The sequence below is a fragment of the Nanorana parkeri genome, unplaced genomic scaffold, assembly GCF_000935625.1.
Source record: "Nanorana parkeri isolate BGI_ZX_2015 unplaced genomic scaffold, ASM93562v1 scaffold905, whole genome shotgun sequence".
Taxonomy (NCBI): domain Eukaryota; kingdom Metazoa; phylum Chordata; class Amphibia; order Anura; family Dicroglossidae; genus Nanorana; species Nanorana parkeri.
In genome coordinates, this window is record NW_017307173.1 from 324,642 (window position 1) to 349,028 (window position 24,387).

The 24,387-nt window shown below is 39.8% G+C and overlaps 1 protein-coding gene across 1 annotated transcript in view; it reads right to left on the reverse strand.

Moving 5' to 3' along the window:
* Window positions 1-24,387, reverse strand: part of SKAP1 (src kinase associated phosphoprotein 1) — a 311,263-nt gene that overhangs the window by 213,529 nt on the left and 73,347 nt on the right. Inside the window, exon 4 of the mRNA XM_018565965.1 lies at window positions 19,191-19,310. Coding sequence (XP_018421467.1) covers window positions 19,191-19,310 — 120 coding nt within the window. The remainder of the gene's footprint in view (window positions 1-19,190; window positions 19,311-24,387) is intronic.

Below are 24,387 nucleotides of genomic sequence, written 5' to 3' on the forward strand. Positions count from 1 at the left end.
TCATTATATAACATTATATAGTAGCTGAATGCTACTACTTAACTACTACTACTAGCTATACCATGACCAAGATTTAAAAAAAACCTTTACCTACAGTATATATTATACTTCATGTGATTGACTTTGATCATCTATTAGCTAATACTGTATTGCAAGGTTGTGGTAGGAAACCAGATGACCCATATAAAACCCAAGAAAACACAGGCAGAATACAGAAACTCTATTCCATGTGCCTGGTGGGAATTGAATCCAAGAGTTCAGTGTTACAAGGCAACAGAGATAACCACTCGCCCAGTGTTGAATAATTAGAAGAGATGCATAAAATCAAAGCTCTAGTCTAAATTGATAGAAGTACTAGTAAAGCCATACACATGAGGGATGAAGATAGAAGAATATATTCTTTGTTTCACTAAGAGAGGCAGCTTACCAGACACACAATGAAAAACATTGTGCAGAAATGTGTTCAATTATGCCACAATGTGGACAGGTGCCTGAAATAATGCCATGGGGCTTCTGGCCTGACAAATCACCCATGTTTTACCTACAGAAACACATTGGCTATGGTGCCAACATCAGCCACCCACACAAAGGTCATTTTCAGGCCAGGAGAACTGGCACATTGTAGAGATGGGGCACAGAGACCGATTTGTTGCAGAGTTACTCTATGAAGTATCAGAAAAATGTGCTGTGTATAGAAATGGAGAGTCAATACACAAACAGTATAAACAGCTCTAAGTTAGCTGCTTCCATTATGTTGTTTAATTGTCTCTTTCTATAGTTGTGCAATGTATTTTTCTTGAAATGATGAATTACAGTATTACAACAAGCTCGTCTATTGCACAGACAGACTACAAGTATGGGGACAGGGGAAATCGCTGCAGAAAATATCTTGAACCAATGCGGAATGTAATAATTAGGGATGCACCGATAACGGTTTTTCGTTATCGAGTACGAGTACTGATGTTTATATTTCGGTACTCGCCGATACCTTGTACCAATACGGTACTTCCGCTCAGCCCGCTTCCTGATTGCCCGGGAAGCCAGCTCCATGCGGTTTGGCCGGCTCGATGCTTATTGGCCGGCTCGATGCTTATTGGCCAGAAGACCCTCAAATCATCTATGAATGGTGCTAACACTCTCCTTCCTTCTGGAGGGTGGCTACTTTTGTTCCCCCATGGTCCCTTTGTGTATTGTAAAGTAGCCACAGCTCCAAGCTCACTCCTGTGATGGACTACAATCTCACATTTAGTTTACTAATTTGTGCTGAGATTATAGTCCATCACAGGAGGGAGCTTGGTGTGGTGGCTACTTTACAACACACCCAGGGACCATGGGTGAACAAAAGTAGGGTCTACAGCTGAGTGATATGCAAATAAGTTACACTTTTAATAGTTAAGGCATTTTTAAGATTTAAACTCGTCACTTTAAAGCTAAACCTCAAAACATTGACATCTGTATTCAATCTCAACCCAAGTTCAGAGGTTCACATGGTCCTGGAACAATTTTGAAATAATGTACAGTATCTGCAGTTCTGATTAGGGGCCTACAATGTCTTTATTAACCCCTTTGTGTCCACTGATGAACAAAGTATGTCATTGACAGCGGGCCTGTTTAAACAGTCCCAGCTGTTTACAATTGTAAAGCCGACAGCCGGCTTTCACAATTGTAAACAGCCGGGACTGTTTAAACATGCCCGCTGTCAATGACATACTATGTATGTAGAAGCGATTCTGGCGGCTCAGTTGACACCAGATCGCTTCTACGGGCTGATAAAGTGCCTGCCCCCCCGCCCGAAACCCTCGCCGTGTTTCCCAGACTCCGCTGCCCCTCCTGCGGGCCCAGGACCGGCATGTCGGGTGCCGGCGGGAAGCTGGGGATGAGAGCAGAGAACTTCTGTTCACCAATCTGCTCCATGGGACCAGGAGCGAGGCATATTGCATCACTTCCGGTCCCTGAGCTTCCATTGCTCAGCTTCAGGATATAAGCTATTGAAGTGCGATCTGCAATTCAATAGCTTAAAGTGGAAAGGTGACACTAGGAGTCTTTTGGACACTTCGTGTCACCTTAAAGACAAAATCTCCATCCAAGCGCTACCATGGCTCCCGAGCCGTTTACGCCCAAAATCCATGAGCCAGTGGGATATGCTTTTTGGAAGCATATTTTGCATCCTAAACATGGGGAATGTCCCACGTCATGCCATGACCCTTAACCTTGATGGTAACTGCATGGCAGCAATCAACCTGGTAAACCTGACAATGATCAATTTAAAGGGAAACCATGATGGTAAGTCAATTTTATTTTTTTATTATATTTTCTATATGTGCACAATATTTGTTTTACAATCAAACATATAATGCATGACAAAAGATTCCTAAGGTACTGTGAGTCAGCTAAAGAGACAGAGCAGGCTGCCACTATAAACACCAACTGAGCCATCTAATAAGGGATAAGTTACTGCAATGAGTCAATTTTACCTTGAGCTAATCTGTAAACAACAGGCTTTTTTTAAGAGTGGGTTTAAAAGATAACTATGTGAAAAAGAGCCTAAATCTCTACTAAAAGTTTGAGCTTTCGTCTTCCCTTAATCAGTGACCCTGCTGATGGTGCGGGTCTGTGATCAGCCAGTAAGAGAGTGCCTGAGGAAATGCCAGATGCAGCTTTCCTTCAGTTTCAGCCATATTCTTCTCAGCTTGCTCTCCGGCTCTGGTCTGTGGCTGACTGTCCTGCTTGTTGGCAGAAGTGTGCGATGTCAACAATTAGTTCGAATACATAGGTCTCTCTGAAGTGCAGATAGTAAGGAGAACTGAGGGCCACAGACTGGAAGGCAGGAGCTGCGGCAGTGCTGGAAGAGGGAGCAATATGCTAGTCCTGGCAAAGCTTGGGGGAAGTAAACTTCTGCAAGGGAGTTGGGGGGTAGATGTTGTAATGGTGGGATGAAATTATGTGGTAAGGAGGGCAAGTGGCGGGTGGGAGCTGTGGAGGAAAGAGGAGAACTGTCAGAAAAAAGCTTCAGGCATGGGAAGTAAAGACATGGGAGAAGTGAATGTTCGAGCCAAGGAGCTGATTGGAGGAGGGGTGAAAATTAGAGTTGGGAATCTGATCAGGGGTGATTGGGAGTAACACTAATAGGCACACTGTTGAATTTCTGTTTCCACCTTGGGAACCTTTTTTATATAAAGGAAATACAGTAGGTTACCAAAAAAGAGTGCTTGGCAACAAAGCAGTTAGCTAAATAGGTAAAATATCATGTTTACTGAGTTTGCTAAGACCAAATTAATTTCAAACTGAAATGTTAACTCAAGCATGAGGTTATTATTTTAGATTATCTGAAGTATCTAGGCACAGGCAATGTCCAGAGATTTTAACTGAATTAAGCTTTCTGGAAATGTCCAAACTGCCAACATTCCATTTCTTTGCATGCAAGAGCAGCACAAATCTAAAAAGCAGAAATAATCGCTAGAATGTTTCCATTGGCCTTACAACACTTACATTTCACATTGTGTGACAAATTTAGGGTTGTGGTGCCACTTTTTTCATCACAGTAAATACAATATTTCAAAAACGCTGCTCTGCCTTTGGCCAGCGATAAGACATTTTATTTAAAAGAAACAAAATGAGACTAAAGAAAGAATTTTCCACTTTTAACGGCAACAAAAACAAAAAAACTATTTTATGTGTCTCGGTATGAACACATAACTTCTTTATTCTACTAGTTCCCACATAAGGTCTACGACTCCTGTGGGAGCGTGGCATACAGGGGATTTTCTTGAGTTTCAATATCCAGCTACCCATATAAGAATTCTTCATTTTGACTGTAACAAACCTTGAAATTCCTACAGGAGGCTATTACACATGAGCTTGTCCATCACGTCAGAGCAACAAGCGAGAGGAAAAAAGAAGATGGACAGACAAGCATCTCCCGCAGAAGGAGGTCAGCTCTAAAGACATGGTTTAACTAGCAGAGTTCAGACAGGTCAAAGTGTGACCGGCTCAGACCCAGGGTGAAAAGTTCACTCAGCTGAGAGAAAAACCAATACGTCCGGACAAGGCTTGCTGTATCATTTATTTCAATTTAAAGCAAACCATGCATATAAAATCTGGCTAAAGTCAATTTTAATCTCATGTAGCTGCAAAATGTATGCAAGCAGATGTCTTGGATGTTCTTTGCCCCTATACCTTAAAAGAAAAAATGCGTAAAGTTAACTAGAGGATCAATTATTAAATTAAGAGCGCTACCTAATTGCATTGGTTAAAAACAATGTATTTTTCTTAACACTTTTTAGAATGATGTTCTTCTAAAAAGAATACAGTATATCCCCAGATGTACCCTCTTTTTACTTCTCTTTAACAGTATGTAAAATGACATGTACATGTGAGAATGTTTATGTCGAGTGTGATGCAGAAATATGCATAATGTAAATGCATTTATACAAAATACATGTAACAGCACATAGCCAGGCTGCATACTTTATCAGCCACAAGATGGCCCTGTACAGCCCCAACAGGGCAGCAGATACCCTAATCTTAACAGTATATTTGCATAGCTGCCAACATGTGTATGTGATAAAAGATATATTTAAGTGGCAAAACTGTTTTTAGAAATGCTTTTAAAAGTGTATTAATAAAATATGGTTTTTAAGAAATAAATATGTACAATTTGTGGCACCTAAAAAGCCCCAGTTTTGCTATGTTGTTTTTTGCCAATGTTTAATTTTTTTTGCAGGGACAGCAGTGCATCTAGGATACAGTTCTGGAGGTCCACAGTATGTTACATTCCCATTATGGCATATGAATTTTAATGGATCGTAAATATAATGCTAACAGCATATAGACCAGATCTAATTAATAGCAAGCAATCCAACATTATAAATACTAGGATATTATTCTGGTATTCTTTAAATCTCAAGGTCAGAAACATTTTCAGGGCCAAATCTCCAAAAACCAAGAAAGCCTGAACAGTTGACAGGCATATGTAACAAGAAGAAGGAAAACAAGACTATCCCAGATGGCAGACCCTTTTGGTGTTTAGTATTAGTAAAATGCTCATAAATATAGAAATATCCTCTTTTAAATAGTTAGTGGAGCTACATAACACTAGATGATATATACACCTAGTACTACCACTGTGTCACACTTTTGTCTTTGTTGCTTCATTTAACTGTATGTTACACAGATACTGCAAGTGACACCCAGAATGAATTGTATCACTTAAGAAAACAACAGAATGTGGGGCTAGTGTGGGCCAGGTCATTTGTGATGCCCAGCCAAGGATAACAATCAAATAAGGTAGCAAAGCACAGACTTGTGTCAGAATGTGCATTCCTAAAAGTAAAAGCTTGATTGCATTGTATTCTAAAAGCCTGCCTAATAAAGTCACATTATTTCAGAAAAACAAAATCATTCCAAAGAAAGAATGATCTTTCGATAACATAATAAGATCTTAAGGCAAAGATAAACAATGGACACATTTGGACACACAGACAGGGATTTAATCTGTAAACAATTACAAATAAGAAAGCTACTGTGGGGTTTCAGAAAGATATTAAAAATAAGCATTCTAACCCTTGTAGAAATAACAGTGAGAGACGGTAAGTTGGCAAAGCTTTTGCAACAAATAAACATAAACAAGAAAAAAAAAATCCAAGTTTCCAGTGTGCAATCACAGAAAGACTGATAGTAAACTTGACCTGCCAATGGTACAATCCAGTGGCCATTTTTTATCCCCTTTCACCAGCAGCCCTCCCCTCGGCATGTGCACGGTCAGGTCATGCACAGATTCGGGTGAAACTCGGTTCACATTTACATACAGGCGGAGTTTCACAAAGAAAGCCCATCTGTTCCCGTCACACAGTACAAATCGAGTGTCACCCAACTTGCTGCTAACAGCAGACTCCTTTCCCATTAGGAGGAGTAACAGAAAGATCTGGTTACAGAGCTGCCGATTTGGGTATAAATGCCACATAGCTGAAAACATTTTATTACAAGCCAACGAGCCATAAACTTTGTATATTTGTATTCTTCTAACAGCTCTCGCACCCTTTTTTTTTTTTTAATTGCTGAACAGGAAGACACAAGGACTAGACGCCCTAAAAAAATATTTCCAGAGCAAGGCCAATAGGTAAACAATTGTGTGTGGGTATATAGGAGACTAGAAAAATAAAGGATAAACACACTATGAACTCTGAACTTCTACTGCCCTACAGCTTTGTTAATGTACTTTCCGTTTTGTTCTGTGAACCTTTGTGAGAGAACACTATTTGGATGAGGTTAAGGTAGGGGAAGCAAAGTGTCGGGTCATGAGTATATTGAAAGTTGTTATACAGTTACTCTGTAGTTCCCAAGTAGCTTGTTATGGGGCCTCTCTTCTTCCCACAGTTCACACACAAGTCTGGTTTTGTCTTCGGCTGATCCTTTGTAACACCTGGCACCAAAATGGAGTTCACAATGCAAACAACTCTTCCATGTTCAGGAGTCATTGCTGTATCTGCACAAAAAGCCCAAGTCACATCTATCAAATCAGATGTGCTGAAAGATTTTTTTTTTTAAAGCTGGAGAACCAACATAATACAGTGCAGCTAGCAGGTGCTCGCCTGCTCCCCATCTGTCTGTAACTTTGGCAACTCCCTCAATATTTCATCCCTCATAAAATTTTTAATCCACACGCTAGATTTGTTATTTCCAATTTATTATGGCCAAACTTTATCCTACAGCCTAAATACCATGACCAGAATAACTGCACGACATGTGTCACCCTCAATATACAGATCATTCAAATGTTAGAAGACTGGAATTCAAACATGTGCAGCAAAAGTAATACATCTATAAAATTTAAATAACTATTTTTATAGTAACTCGATATTCTGCATCATTATTCTGTTCTGCTATTAAACCTACAAACATTAAGGCACTAGCATCTTCATCAAAGCTTTACTGATCGCTCATAATAAAAAGAACCAACAACGCTAAGATGTGTATTCATTATGAAAAAGTTGCTATTACATTCACAAATACATCTGTAAATGTTCTGATTCCCATCCATAAATTGAGATAACTGATATTAAAATTCACTTCGCAGATGCTCTTGTTAAGTTCTAAACCATTTTAGGTAAAGGCTGTTTGGTTGGAACAGCCCCCACTGTGGCGACTTTTGATCTGTACCCAAATTCTCTCTTTTCTTTTTTTAATTTTAGGTAAAAGATAAGCTAAGGTTTACTAGATAAGTGGTCAGAAGCGTGTTTAAACATTACCATATCCGTACACAACTTGACATGTGGCACTACCCAGAGCTCCTAACAGCCAATTAATGCTACAACAGACTCAGCGGGCTACCTACCATGCTCTTTAATGGTTTATCACAGGTCCAAAAATTTACTTCATGCAGAAGAATGTATTTTTCAAGGATAAGACCTTCATCTCATTTTTTTACATTCTAAAAGCTAATTAAACATTTATTGACAAACAAATCTATAAATGTGAAAATTCTCTTTTATATAGCCCATGCCAGCTGTGATTCTGATGTGTCACCCCTTTAACACAATATGAACAAAACACATGTAAAAATCAACAACAGGGTGCCATAGATATTTCCTACTTTAATACAAAATGCTGCAAGAACAGTGTTTCTTCCTTTCCAAATTATGTAACCACAAACTGTGCCAAGTCACTTGGTGGGAAAGTTGAAAGTAGGGAGATGAACAAGGACTGAACCTTGAACTCCATTTACCCTTTGAACTCATTACTTTTAACTGGGCTCACTGTGCCCTGCCTTTAGACAAATTTCACAACAATCCGGAACCCTCTCGCTCGCTGTGTTTAGAATAAGATGTATGGGCATGGGGTTGACCCAATTACCTGCAGCTTCCTTTCTCTACAAGGTGAAAGCTTCATATGTGAACATACATTGAACTCTGAACTCTTTGCACCACATCTTTTGGCTGGCAATCTCCTTTTCATTTTCGGACCCACTTTCCATGGTAATGCTTTTTGTTGTGCCAGGACAAGTTTGTCCATCAGCAGACGGAAGAACAGGCTACTTATTAAAATATTTGCTTGAAAAACAGATTGTGTAATAGTTATTGCACTCTGAATGCTTTATAGTGCAATGAAATAATGTATTTTCCTTTTCTCCTGACCTGGGTTACTGCTGGCTTGGGGGCGATCAGTTACTACGCTGCCAAACCTGACGTTTGCATGTGTACGTGGCTCTGTATCAATGTTCTTACACACCTCGCAACCTGCTGCCCTCTTGGCCACAACGCACCCTCACCTTGGCCCTAAAATTCAGTAATCCTACTCTATGCTGTAACAAATAACTAATCAGAGAACTGCATTTCACGAACGCAGCAGAACATATTTTCAGCTTCATTAATTCCGCAAATGCCTCTAGGAAGTGCATTAAAATCATTCTAAATACTCATCAATGTTAATTAAAAAAAAAAAACACAACAGGGAAAGAGGAAAAGTCTTAAAAATAAAAGTTTCTTTTTTTTTCTTCTTTAGTATGTTGTGACAGTTCAAACTAAGACATTAAAGCAAGAAACCAGAAACAAGCAAGATTTTACAATCTATACTTAACAAGGTATTTCTGAAACTGACCGAGTGTAGTAGTGAGGTTAATACGTATTTACTGGGAGTCAAATGGTTTCCTGGCTCATTAAATAATCTGCCTGCTACTTAAAAGATGAAATGGCCTTATTATTTCAAGCAAATCCCTTCAGGACGCTTAATAACACACAAGGGGACGGAACCATTTCACTGCATAAAGAAGAAAATAATGTTTTTTTTTCTCCTCAACATACCTAAGATTTCAAGTAAGAAGGCAAAGCTTTCCGTTCAGATAAAGAGATGTGTGTGTTTAGGAAGGAATATAATTTATGAGTCTGGTGACTGAAGAGGGCTGTTCCTCACTTAGATGGCTTGAATCGGCAGCAGGAACAACCTTTAGCCAGCTGCTGAACCTAAAACTTTACAGGGGTGTTAACGTTTTAGAAAAATTTGTCAAAGCTCCAACTGATACAATCGGTCTGAGGGGCCCTTGTGTAGCAAAGGCTGAATAACGTTTCCTTTGCAGCCATTCATTTTCTTAATGAACAAGGTGCTATTAGCCAGAAAGGAGAGACCTGGCTTCAAGGATGGATTAAACGCACTGGCACAGATGCTCTGACTCTTGAGGACACTGAAGAGGCAACAATACACAAATTCAAGAGTCAACAAAGAGATGACAGATACTCAAATCTAAACACATAGACTAACAGGCAAAACTGAACAGGCTACAACTGTACAGCCCTTATATATAAAGTAATAAAACTAACACTAGAAGCTATCTTTATATGTATCATGCACTCAGTGAACTAATAGCGGCTGGTTGAACCATTACACAGAAATTAGAACTTTATATTACAACATTATAACACTGAAAATGTTGGTTTTACTTCCTCTCACACCGAAAGGGGGAACTAGGCTGTAAGCTTCATGAGCCACTGAGTAGCAATATGTATATCAGGCAACCAAGATTTTTGAAATAAACTTTATATCAAGTGGAATATAACATTTAATTATGTGGGTGTGTGTAATAATTAAAAAAAAAAAATTACAATCAAAGAGTTCCATTACAGTATAAATCTTTATAATGGTGATGGGACACATAGGAAAGCTCAACTGTACTGTTTAAATAAATTAAAATACCTTTTTCTTAATGCATTTCAGTAAATAAAAAAGGTTTGTATTTTCTCTGATCCCTATATTCCTTTACCATCAGTGACATTTATTTCAAAATGGGTTGACTTAATCCATGTTACCTGAAGGAACACTATTGGGAAACATATTGGGACATTCAATAAAGCGTTTGCGACACTGCTCTGGCGTTATGGCCATATTAGAAAGTCCTGTGTCATAGTAATGAAAGCTCTGCAACAATTTTCTTGCATTTCTGATGCGTCAATGAATACAGGCTTTTCTTATATGCATCACTCTTACATTCTGGCGCTATGGCTGCCATATCAATTATATAAAAGGTGGAGGTAAATAAGACCTTTTCCATGTTGGAGTAAATTGTGTCACCCGTGTAAGTCTTGTGTCACAGTAAATATCAGAATGTAAGCTCTCAGGAGCAGGGCCCTCCTAGACATCATGTCTTGAATTGCATTGTATCTGTGCTGCTCCCTTTATATTGTAAAGCACTGTGCAAACTGTTGACGCTATATAAATCCTGTATAATAAAAAACTTGATTGTTATAATAATAAACTTTGTCTGAGGCAATTCTGCACCAGATACGCATACACCGCACGGACATGTATTTGTCACAAGTTGCACCATTTGTTGAATGGATAGGAGACAGATTTCTAATGAGGTTCTACAACACTTTTTATGAATACCAGAGATTGTATTTAGGTAACTGTATGTTGCTAATATTTGTAATAGAATTCAGTATAGTCATTCCTTTATTGATATTTTGCTCCACATTTCCATGTAGAAACATGACAGTTACAGGGGTGGGACAAACTATAACACTTGCAGGGACGCTGGAACGCTCAGGTTTTAGTGTGGATTATATGGTCGTCATATGTTATGGTCCCCAAAAGAAAAAAAAATGCTATGACTGTTTAAAAGTAGTAACTGGAGTTGGGCTTTAATGTGTTTGTTGCCTAAAACTACATGTTTACAGGATGACAAAGGTGTAGTGATTTCATGGCAGAAGGAACAGCATTGTCACCCTGCTAATAGAAGTTGAAAATCAACAGATGTACTGGCAGGAGCAAAACTCAGTGACACTATGTTACAAGAGGAACTTAGGTAAACAATGCATGAGGTGTTGTTTCTACTGACACAATGCGGTTGATTTACTAAAGGCAAATAGGCTTTTCACTTTGCAAGGGAATTTTCCCTTAACTTAGTGAATGTGGTGGAGCTCTGCTGACTTATATCATCCAATCATGTGCAAGCAAATTAATTTTTTTTAATTATTTTCCTTGAACATGATTAGGTAATCTTTGCAAAGTCAATTTTTATCCCGTTCACTAAGCCAAGGAAAAAAACCCTTCCTTTTTGCCTTTAGTGAATCAACCCCAATATATTATATAGGTTATGACGTCATGTGACAATTTCCCAATATTCTAGATGTTGTATTTACTACAATATTGTTACTCTTTACATGTTTGTTATGACACTGCACTTCAAAATATAATATTAAATGTATTTACAATAATATTTCACATATATTTATTACATTTTACACACTATTACAATATAAAATTTTACAATATATAAAATGTATTAAAATGAATAAGTTGCAAGGATTCTCTCCTATTCTAAAAATGTACATTATCATACAGAATATGAAATAAAAGACATGGCTCTACATTTGGAAACAAACTATTAATTAACATAATTTATTGAACACAGCAATGGGTATGGAAAACAATTCATATCAATCATGTCAATTCTAACAGTATGCAACTCTTCTGTATACTGTACACCTCGCTTTGCCTTTTATTAGAGAATGAACTGCTTTCTGAAATGTAATGCTATAGCAATGTTAAATTGATAAGATGCAACACATGGCGTTCAATTAGAGGAAATTAAATAAAACGTTTTTTGTTATATTTCAGATTGTAAGCTTTCTCGGGCAGGGCACTCCTAAAGATCTTCTTTTGAATTGTATTGTGATTGTAATGTCTCCCTCTTCATATTGTAAAGCGCTACGCAAACTGTTGGTGCTATATAAATCCTGTATAATAATAATATGAATAATTATAATAGATCTTTCTTAAAACCATGGTTAATTCACTAGCAAGCCATTAACTTTTAATATATACTATATCTGTATTTTATATACACTATCACACGGTCTTTACATTGGCCATGTAGGCCAGAGCTGGCTATTTTTCGGAGTATTGCTGTCTAGAAACGCCGTCTGCAGTATTGTTCAATGGGCACCCAGACAGGAAGCCATCGGTGTTCAGGAAAATCTACATTCCTAACAATCTGACCTTACTCTTTTTTATTATCGTCTAGAATTCTCCTGAAAATGTTAAACTATACACATAAATGCAGCAAGTAGCATTATTCTATGAGCCTGATAAGGATTTATTTTTATTTTATTGATCTTTTAACCCCTTCATGACTGAGGCCTTTTTTTCATTTTTTGTACCCATGTTATATTCCACATTTTAGGCCTGAAAATTACTTAAAACCCCCCAACATTATATATTTTCTGAATGCCAAGACCCTATAGAATAAAATGGTGGTAGTTGCAAATTTTTATGTTGCGCAATATTAGCGCAACTCCTTATTAAACCCCAATATTTAGTGAAAAATTTAATTAAATGCCCCAAAACACAACAAAATACCCATTTTTTTTATGAAATATAAAAGAGATCTACCTAAAGTACACAGGTAAGTAGTACGTAGCAATCCTAGCATTATAATGGTGTATGCAGCTGTGTGTACACTTGTGTATACACACATGCAACCTCTCAGACTGTCTGATATTGGCTCACACTGCAGCAATCGGCCTTTTCATTCACCTTGTGTACAGCTTATTAAAATGCAGACAAGACATGGCTGTGTAATTGTTTCTGACCCCTACGAATAGTTAGAACTGGCTAATGAAGAAATATGCTTCATTAATTGCAGGTCTGAAACATTTTGTAGAGCTCAAGCTGGAATGAAGTCTGCCAAAAACTTCTCTGCTGCTGGGATTGCATCCTTCATGACCACAGAAGACATATGAGAAGTTTGTGATTTTTCATTTAACCAGGGTTGATATTTTTTCATGGTCGGTATGTCTTTCTCTTCCTAATATATGTAAACAGATTGGCTATCAACCTCTATAAGCAAATGGTTACAATATTAACTATATAAAAGGTTGCACATAACAAGTATAACCAAACAGGTAACGGTGATGTGGCCTTAAATAAACCAAAAATCCAACACTAAACTACTGCAAAGCATAGCAGCGCCTGCCTAAACAGGTAATATGTATATATGTTCGCCTTCATCACAGATTCAAGAATTAAATAAAAAACATTTATTTCTCATTAAATAGTGGGCAAAGCCATGTAAATAATTCCATTATGCCATTGAGGCCACATGAATACCTGAAACAGCTGGTTTAAAGCACCCATACAAACTAAAATAAAGCAATCCAAAACTGTTTACAGCTAACTATAAGTGCAGTGCATAGAAGGGTTGTAGCAAACAGAAAATACTTTTTTTAAAATGTTAAAACTGATTGACCAAATGGAGAGTTTTATATACTGTACATGGATAACATTTATTTACAAAGAGTATATTTTTTGTGACCACTATGGCTGCTACAATAGACACGTGACCAGGATTTACACTGACCATTGCTAGGAATCTTGTGTCCCCACTTGGGTGCATAAACCTGCAAATAACAATGCTTAAACATTCTTTCAGAGCTATTAACATGGCTTATATGTCCTGTATGCAGTTATATAGAAGTTAATTACTCATCATCCTGCATCATTCTAGTAAAATAAAAGAGTTCCATGATGAAACAAGCAAAGCCATGTGACACTTTCAAATAAAATGTGAGCTAAAACAATTTAACAAGGATAGATCATATTTGGAATTATATCACCTTTGATGGATATGAGCATGGACTGTATCCTTGTACACAACACAAAAAAAAGCCTTCGCCCTCCCCCAAATGTAAAAAAAAAAAAAGTTTAAAGAAGGATGCAAGACCTTGTTTGACCACAAGGGGACACTGCATATCTCTGTTTATCTGCAAAATAACCATACCTGAACAGAACTGTGTGTGTGTGTGCGTGCGTGCGTGCGTGCGTGAGTGTAATTTATATATATATTATTTATTTCATTTTTTTTTAAACTCCACCAATTTATTTCGAAAGTACCATACATAAACAAAAGGCACACCAGCAGCACTCTGGGCAATGTGCCTTTTAACTTGACATTTCTGAGTTATAAAAACCCAAGTCATTCACATCTCATTTGTAGCTGTATACTAAACAACTTCAATTATAAGCTTGATGCTCGTAATTTAAGAAGCACTTTTATTGAACAATATACTCCTAATAGAGAAGTAATGAAAACAAGCAACTAAGCAGACATCTGGATAGTGGGGTCTTATTTCACTGTCATCTATATTATTAATCGCCACAAGAGTTAAAAGATCATTCTTCTAACAGTAATTTCATATTTTAAAAGTAAGATGTGTCTTTATTTAGCTATTGAAAAGAAAAAAATAGCTAAGGGGAAGGGAAGATAGAGAAAAAGCACATTAATAATAATAAATAAACTCAAAATAAAAATAAACCCACACTTGGATGACATTTAAAGGGCAACCTCTACTCCAAGCATATGTAACACAGCATGCACTGTGCAATGTGTCATATGGTGTGTTGGGGATTAGGTGTTACAGTATACTAAATGACAGAGCAACTTGGACATGTTTGTACAACAAAGATGTAGCTGTTTGCCATAATAATCAGCTTTAGTTTTGTGTACATGGGCAAACGCAAATGAATCTCCGTTAGGACATGCTGCATCCAGAATAACGCAAGGCAGGTCAGACGCAGCCTCAAAACAATTATCCTCGTTGTTCCATTACAGAAGTACAGACATTCCTCACTTAATGACTGAGTTCCGTTTCTACGACTAGGTCGTTAAGCGAATTGGTCACTAAGTGAGGAATAGAGGAAATCAGCTCTAATATACAGGGCATGACTTAGGTTTGCATACTGCAAATACCAATGTACAGTACAGTAGTGAATACTGACTGACTGACCAACTGCGGGAACGAGACATAGACTGAGAAAGGGTGATGTAAGATGAGCTTGACCCAAGTTCTCGTACAGTGTACAATACCAACTGGTCGGAGAGCTGGTTGTAAGTCCAAGCGGTCATTAAACAGGTAGGTTGTTAAGTGAGGAATAGGTGTATTGAACTCGCGTACTTTTTTAATAATAAATCCAAATCATAAACATTTGCATTGCCCAGCAAAGTATTTCTTTACATTTTTGCCAAAGCACTTACAGCCATTAGGTTTCCAAACAGCTCCAACTCTCTCAGCTCGGCTTCCCTGAACTTCCTGTTCCGTACAAGATCACAAAGGACAGAGCAGTCTCCAGCAGCTCTCCATCTAGCAGCATGGAGAAGGGAGGAGCGGGGAGAAGGAAGTAGGGAAATAGCTTGCCTTGCTGTGTTTTTGTGGAGACACACACAGCTTACTAGCATACACAAGGGTGGCTCCATAGGACTCTGTAAGGGAAAGGAGCCACCTTAAGACAGGATATCAGGGCCAGTGCTCAGGGGACCAGCTGATTCTGCACAAAACAATGTTTTAAAAACCAAAGAGCAGGATCCACTGATTTAATCAGCATTTGAAACAGCTTAAAGTGTATTTCCACTTTTCCTGTCAAATTTGAGAAAACCCTTCTATAAGTTTGTTATGTGTTCTCATTCACACAGCATAACAAAAAATTATTTTGTAAAATATATTTCTTACTTTATAGATGTTTTGTTGCAGCAGACAACATTACAGGTTTTTCTGAGCACATTCAGTTACCTGTCCCTTCTAGAAAGACTTAGGAAAGAAATTTGAGAAATTGTGTTTCTCACATTAACTTCATTAACATACAATGCAGAAGCCAGGCTCTTAATCCTTTAAGCTGAACAGAAAAGGAAAAAAGGATCAGGGACAAACAATGAATCAAGGTAAATAAATGTTGGATAGAAAAAGGCGATGTTTGGCACTCACATGTGATGGAAAGAGAGGGCACAATGGTGGCGAACTCTTCTGTTAGGGTTGATGTTTTTCAGTGATGAGACACTTGTGGTGATGTGGTCGCGGGGTCCTGCCATTTGGGTGGAAGCAAGTCACAGGGGTCGGTGGACTGTCTCGATCCTTGCGCGGAATCCCGGTTGGAAACCGATGTGGGAAGGAAACAATTGTTCTGAATTTCTGCATATATGTATAACTGGATGTGTATTCTTTACTGACCATGAAAATTAAGTGTGTGGCTCTATCATTGTCGAAAAAAATCCTGTGGCGGATTAGAGGCGTGGTGGCGAAGCACATTCTGGTTCCTGAGGTTGCTGTTTGAAGTTGTTCCTATGTGGATCAATCTTGGAGAGATGCTGTGTGGGGGTTCCAATGAATGTTCTTGATTATGAGATTCTAATGCAGACTTGATGTATGGGGGTTCGGATAGATGGTCCTGATTATGGAAGTCCTGGGCTGGCTAGGGACCTGTTGTCCAGTATAATGTTTTTTGCTGGGTTGGAGAGGAGAGAGGGGAAAGAGACAGAAGTTCGTCCTGTGTAAACACAGGTGGTGTGAGCTGGCATCCTGGTGTCTTGGCAACGTGGCTGGAGGAGGAGTGGAGCGCTGTGCAGAGGGGGGACGGCCGATGGATGTCAGAGTGAGAGCGTCCGCGTGTCCAGGTAACTAAGTGAGAGTGGTCGAGGCGGCGGAGGCAGAGAAGCTGCTGTTGGGTGTCAGCGGTCAGTGGATCAAGATCTGGGCATAGGCTTGGATGGCACCTTGGGGCTGTGCAGGCAAGGTGTCTGCGTCTGGTGGGGGGAAGACGGTGGATCAATACAATGGGTGGTGTGCAAAGTGACTTCTCTAGGCAACGCGGTTCGAAGCGCAAGCTTTTTCAAGCTGGATAATCATTTAACCCCTCATGGACCCTCCCAACATTACAAAAAAGGAGAAGGTAGATTTTTAACCCTTAAGAATCCAGAAAACCCTAACACAAGAAAAACTATTTAAACTGGAAGAAGCATTTTTTTTTTTAGCCAATGCGATGTGACTGGGAACATGTAACAACTATAGAATAGCTGTTTCCCAATTTGGCTGCAAAAGTTGAAATACACTTTAAAAACATTTGGATTTTAATATCGCTTTAATAGACCCAAACCATTTCATATTAATCAGGCCCGAGAACATACGGCAGAAACGTGTTGCACATTTTCGTGCACGTTTTTGCACAATTGTACATTGCCCGCAATGTTTCTGAAGCTACCAGGCAAAGCAAACATCTTCCTGTACGTGCATAGTGTGCAAAGAACCGCATGCTGAACACGTGCGTACAAACGTGCAAAAACGATGCCACCCCAGGTGTGAACCCGGCCTAATGCAATGCGCTTCAACCCATATGTTCATATGCGTGGCTTATTATAATGCATAGTGTGAATGGGCCTTATACGCTTTGTACTGTATATGATCACTGAAACATTTCTGTTGTCTGCTGTCATATCTGGTTTGCCAAATACAAGTTAGTATTAAAAGCTTCTGGAAAGTGGCACGACACCCTGGCTCTGGCCTTTTCTTTAAAGCTGAACTCGGGGCAAAATACCAAAAATATTGATACGTATTCATTAATAATAAAGACATTTTTTTAATGTGACTATTATAAGTACTTGAATTTGACCTGGTATCAGCCTCTAGTAACCCCAGTACAGCAGCACTCTGACTTGGGGAGCGAGAGTCAGAAATAGCAACCAATCAATAGTTCTGCATATTAATGTACTGCCAATGAACATCCTGGTAGGAAAAAAGAGCAAAGTGACAGAGAGATGGCCTGCTGCTGCTCTGTCACTTCCGAATTAAGATGGGGGGCAGGAAGCCAACCAAGTTTTATAGCTTACTTACAGAAGAGAAGAGGGCACTTGGTTGGCTGTAGTGTCTCCTATGGAAGATCCACTGGACAAACCTACAAATCCTATGCCAGGCAAAACAGCTCCGATATACAGTAAGTATTTCAACTATGTATTTATCTGTTTGACTCGAGTTCAACATTAAACAATGGTGATATGTTTGCCTGACCAATGGCTTATTTCATCCACTCATGACTTTGCATAAGTGTTTAAAATGATAAAGGACATGGCCCATCCTCACTGTGTTATTATTGCAAGCTGTTTAGAAGGTTCAAGTGTGTTGTGTCAAAACATCCCGTTCAAATGAATGGGCTGCCAATTCACAGGAATGGACAAAGACACAGACATGCAACATTTTTTCTGACATAGTTCACCAGCACCCACAGTAGTGCGGTTACACAGTTGGCATGCAACATAAGTGTGTCAGGGATGCATTGCCTTGGTGTGTTGTTCACAATGTGCTAACGCATGCAATGTGCATTAGCATGCATTATGATAGCCCATGCATTACCACCACACACCAGAACTGAGGAGTGTAAAGTGGCCCTTAGGAAATCTATTACTCATGCAAAATTATGCTATTTATGGTGCGACGGAAGCCTCCATTACTCTGTTATTTAGAGGGGACTGCAGGCCTGCCTCCTTCCCATTGACGATGGCCCTCGGCGGTGGAGGGGGTTCTATTCATTGGGAGAGGGACTTGCCATGGTGCTTTGGGGGACCCTTTATTTACACTCCATGGATAAATAGGACCCCAGAGACCTATTTTCCAATGATGTGGTGGATACATGGGGAGCGGAGACTGTGTTTTCCTATACCCCAGTATCCTGTCCTGGACCTGTTAGTCAAGTCTATTGGGCCATTTGTGTGATTGGGATAACAATGGGATTAACTTGTCACTAGATGTAGCTGAGTGACTTAACATATGTTAGACATAATCCCATCACATGTGTCTCCTCTCTCCCTATTCTTTCATTAAGACACCAGTGGAGAGGAAGCTAATTTCTGACGAAGGTACCCAGTCAGGGTAGTAGGCAGTCCTTCACATATGGTATATCATATCTATAGTTGCTATTAACAAATGTAAATACATGTACATGTAAACAATTTTGCAGTGTCCCCTCGTTAGCATATCTGCTCATGTCAGCTCTGCTTTAAAGCTGGCTGTACAAAAAACGCTTAACTTCCCTATCCACACTAAGGGGAATCTGTCCTGGTGGCTATTGTATTCTGACAGCTGGCACCCAGAGCTGTCAGAATACCAGAGTAGTGACTGCTGCTGATTGGCTGAATTTTAGATGATCTTTTGATTGAAAGATCAACTTTTGCTGTGCCAACAGGGCCACCTGTAGATGGAATTGTGCCAAAATTTGAGAACTGTAAGGCCAGATTAAGTTGTGCTTTGTATAAGAAGGATTTAGTGAAATAGTTTGAAAGTTTCTATTACATATGTTAACATGAACTGTAATTAAACAAGAGAAAAAGAACCACTAACAAAACAGACTTATCTCACCACCAAAGATAAAACCTTGGCACTTACCATCATCCACATAGTCCGATGCAAGTGAGACTTCATCAGATGCCAAGGAAGTCCCATGGCTCAGGCTTTGGTTATCATCATAACTGTCTTGTCCTGTTGCTGCAGCATTAGCATCGCCACCTAAGAATATAAGCAAACACATTACAAAATGTTGGCACAACACAAGAAACAAAAAAATTACTTTTTATGAAAAAGTAGCATATCCAATCGTATTATCAACACACAACATCATAATGAATATTACTATGTCTGTTCTTGCCTCTTCTTATCATCCACCAGTCAGTATGAACATATAATGCAGGTTGGGATAGACAGTGGTGAATAGACTCACACTTTGGCTGAATTCCCATTCACCTTTCCCGAAAGAAAGACTGAAAGTTTAAGACAACCTAAGAACAGCATCACATGGCGCCCGAGTACCTTCAGCATTAACCAAACACTCTTCTGCAGAAAGGGGAAACCCTTAAAGTGGAATTAAAGTCTTCTTGTTAAAAATTGCTGACAGGCAGTTTTTTTTTTCTGACAGAAGAGTCTGTATAAATCTCCTTTGCCAAAACAGCTTCTACCTGCCTGCCAGCAAGGTCCTGTGCCGAAATAAAGTCACTCATGTGTGCGGGAGTTACATCGTGCTGGCCTGGCCAATCAAGAGGACAAAGACAGTGAACCTGGAAGAGGACTGAGTGAAAATGGAAGCATTGGTGATGAAGGGGATTGCCTACAAGGTATGTTATCCATAATGTGCTAATATGCTGTGATCAGAATTAAAGTGGAGGAAAAGCGTCAGCTGTGCATATTATGACAAACACCTCCGGAGGGTTGTCTCTTTAAAAGCGGACCTTTACACTCAAAAATCAAATTCTACCAATGCATCCCTCTATGTATGATGATTATTAATAACATAGACATGTCAGGAGTAAAATGCAGTGATTGTGAAATACTTACACTTGAGGAGCATTCACTTCCTGCTTTGAAAGGACAAAATGACTTCAATTTGGCAAGCAATGCACACTGGAATTGCCTTGTCCCTCACATTGCATCGTTTTTGTCTAGGTGCTAAAGTAACAAAGTTATTTTCACCCAAAGCTCTGAGTCAGGCAGCTGTCACAGCACAACCTTCAATAGGTGGGTACTTGAATGCATTTTTAAGATTCAACTCCTGAGTTTAGTGTCACTTTAAGGATTCAGTCGACTTATCCAGGTACAGTTTAGAGCCTTGGATCTCAACTGGTGGGTCGTGACCCAAAAGTGGGTCGCGACTTCGTGTTCAGTGGGTCGCCTCAGTCTCCCCGTAGCTCAGCACTGTCAGTTCTCACACCAAGCAGCCATTCAGAATATGCTGCCCAGAACTGAGTGTCAGCTTGAGGTGGGATAGGATGGGGCTAGGGCCACGAGGGAGCTCCATCCATATGTGCATTGCTTACAGCTCCCTCATGTGTCCTGTAGAGATATCTGGACCAGAGTGGCATCACATTCTGGCTTCCGACACCTCTACAGGGTGTGCAAGGGAGTTGTACAAGCAATGCACATACGGATGGAGCTCCGTCGCAGCACAGCAGCCCACACTGGACTCCAGGCTGAGGATCCACTCCAGTTCTTGTAAGGTCAGGAAAATGGGTGGAACCTAAAAATATATATTTTAAAATTGTATGTCCATGTTTTTGGGGGCCCATTCACACTAATTGCACAATCACATCCACTACTCGTTCTGGTGTGGGAGGAGTGTTGCGTTGCCATTCATTTGAAGGGTACCCCAAATGCACCTCCCACCCACAGTTCGACTGCCCGCTCCGGAATGCGCGGTACCACAACGCTGTGCATTCCATTGCAGTGCGACTTGGGTCGCGACTTAATGACCAAGGACAAATGTGAGTCCTGAGGTTTCACAGGTTGCGAAACCCTGGTTTAGCTGGTTTAGAGCTTCTAGCCCACTGTTATTCATCACTGAATGCAGATAACAGGAAGATTTTTTTCATGCAGGGACTATAGCAGTGCAAGAAATTTTTTTCCAACCTCTTGACTATTAGTTGCACAGCTCTGTCTTCCTCAGCAATACAAACTGCCCCAGTCTCAGCATCACACACTGCTTCAGCAGCAACAAATGCTGGTTATACACTAATAGATCTCTTTTGTTCAGCAGGTGGGTTGGATGTAAGAAAGGACAAATCTCCTCAGCCGGGATATTGTATTCTGACAACAGTGTCGGCCACTGTCCGAATACCTGAACAGTGACTGCAGATGACTGGTTGCAGAGCTGTTCAGCCGACAATTTTCAGCCGTGCTCCTTCGACAAGAGTTGATTGAGCAATCAACTTTTGTTGAGCCGGCAGGACAACATGCTGTTAAAATTTAAGCTGATTCCTGACAGCCAATATCTCACCAGTGTATGGCCAGCTTTAACCACCTGAATACAAGTCGGCCCCTTTAAAGGAGAACTATGAGGTGAGTGCTTTTCACTCACCTCATAGTTCTAGCCGACCTGTGACAATGAGACTGTCACAGGTCGGCTCAGTCGATCGGGAGGTGAGCGAACACATAGCAGGTTCGCTCACCTCTCGATCCTGTCACGGCTCTCTGCAGTGACAGGGGGAGGGCTGGATTCCCCTCTCCCCGCTCCGATCTGCCAGCGCTGACTGGCGGAACGGACAGGGGAGGGGGCGGGTACAGCTGGCTCTGCCTCTAGATAGGCAGAGCCAGCTGTCACTCACGCAGCTGGGCGGATCCCGTCATCTAAGTCGGGATCCGGTCCGGCTGCGGCGTCTCAGTGTACCGCGAGCTGTAGCTTGCGGTATACTGAGCTTAGGGTAACGGGAGGACGCTAGTTTGTGTCCTCCCGTTACCCTAAGGAGAACTATTGGGAAAAACACTGACCCCATAGTTCTCCTTTAACAACAGCCCATTTTTTAGTTATCAGATTTGATAGTTTGACTGACAATTATTTAGTCATGCAATAATGTATCCAAATGAATTTTATTTATTTTTTTAGACAGAGCTTTCTTTAGATGATATTTAGTAACCGCTGATTTTCTTATTTTTTTATTAAGAAAAAAAAGACCAACATTTTTTTTAAACAACCTATTGCCCGTATTTTGTTATAAAACATATAAAATAAATGGTATTTCTTTGAAATAACAGGTCTTACTGTACGGGCTTTATGCTACAGCTGAGATCACCCTCCACACTTCTACATTCAATGAGAGAGAGCCGGATCATTGTGAATGGAGACACCATACCCTTTAAAAGTACAGATTTACTTTACCGATAATGAAACCTGTCACTTCTCACCCCCCCCCACCTCCACTCCCACCCAGCCAGCTGCTTCAGTCATAAGCGTTTGCCCAAAGGAAGGGGAGGGCTGGCGCTTGTTTACTACAATAATGTTTATGCTCCTCCCAGACTTAACTGAAATACTTTATTTATTTCAAAAGAATTATAAATCGATTGTATTACCTCTTTTCCAAAATCTGGGTCCAGATCAAAAATGGTACCTTGCACCCCCCCCCCCTAATCTACACACTTTGCCATAGACAGAACCTCAACGGTGTAAGAAGATTCAGTCTCTCCCTGATCGTACAAAACAAACCATTTACCTGCGATAGAACCATCTCCAAGCTCCAGGTTTCAGCTTACATCAGTCCTATGACATTATTTTTTGACAATCCAGCCCTCCAGCTAAGGCGACTTTGGATCCTTTACCATCCTCTATTGCAGGTCAGTGACTTTAATACTGATAATTTACTCCATTTGTCAACTCTATCCACAGTAAAGTGGAGTTAAAGTCTCTTAAAGTCATTCTAGATGCTCTTCAAGATTTTACTCTTACAAGATTTCCCCCAATATAATGAGTCTTCTAAGTTTACTTCATTCTATCCTCCTTCTCATATGCTACCATTCCCACTTATACAGCTGCTTGGGAGAAAGAGCTGAATACTAAAGCTGAACTGGAGGGCTGGCAGAAAGCTTTCATACTTTCTTATAAATTGTCTATTGCTAGTAAAGCCCAAGAGAAGAACTTCAAAATCCTCTCACTCGAATGTATAGATGTCCAGATGTCCTCTATCACTTTTATCTTTTCCTCCCCAACAATTGTTGGCATTGTCAGGGACCCATTGGTAATATGACCCACATTTGGTGGGCCTGCCCCTCATTAAAATGTTTGAGAAAGTATTTTAACAATTTAATCCAAAGTGATGGGGACAAATATATCTAATGATCCTAAAATGACTTTACTATCTGTGATAACAGACTTCATAAAATCATACGCCTACTTTAGCAGAATGGGCGACTAAAATGGACTCTATTGTGGATCTTGAACACCTTTTGGCAGCTGAATATGACAGGATGAACCAATTCATGATCGCATGGACAGAGCACCACTATGCTCAAGAGTCCCAAAACATGGTCTCTGCAAGATATTTCCCTTTGGTCTGATCACGGTTGAGGGCTAGGGAGAGACATCTTCCACTCGCTTCATTCTTAGTTCCTACTCTACTATTTTTAAACACTGTGAGCGGAATTCATCAAAACTGGAGCAGACAAAATCTGGAGCAGCTGCCCATGGCAACCAATCAGCTTCTCTCTTCAGTTTGTTCAGATATGAAAATGGAAGAGAGACTATGATTGGTTGCCATGCACAGCTGCTCCAAATTTTGCATGCTCCAGTTTTGATAAATACCCCTCTGTATGTTCTCTTATCCTCCCCTCTGTCCACCCTTAGTAATAACTATAATGTGTGCCATAATAGAGAACACTTTGTACTCCTTATAGAATAGCCTGCTGACATTTCTTTATCATATTTCCTGTGACAATACCCCGAACCAACAAGAAACAATGGCCCATGCCTCAGTGCCATTACTATGCATTAAAGTTACACCACAGATATTTTGGTATTCTCTATTAGTGCCAAGACTTTGCACTTGTTAACATGCCATTGAACTTTTGAAAGTCTTTTATTGTACTGTTTTCTACTGAACAATTTAATAAAAATTACAAGTTATCATTTATATCTGTCAAAGTGCAACCCACACGGATGAAGGAGTGACCACCTTTGCAGCATCCTTAGATTGAGTTTGACATGCCTGCTCTAGATCACCTAGGTAGGGTAACTTAAGTTGTGAGTGTTTTGTTTTCTAAATAAAGTGACATTAAAGTCAAAAGTACCCCCCCCCCCCCTCCAATGCTAATTTAAGGCCTCACCTTA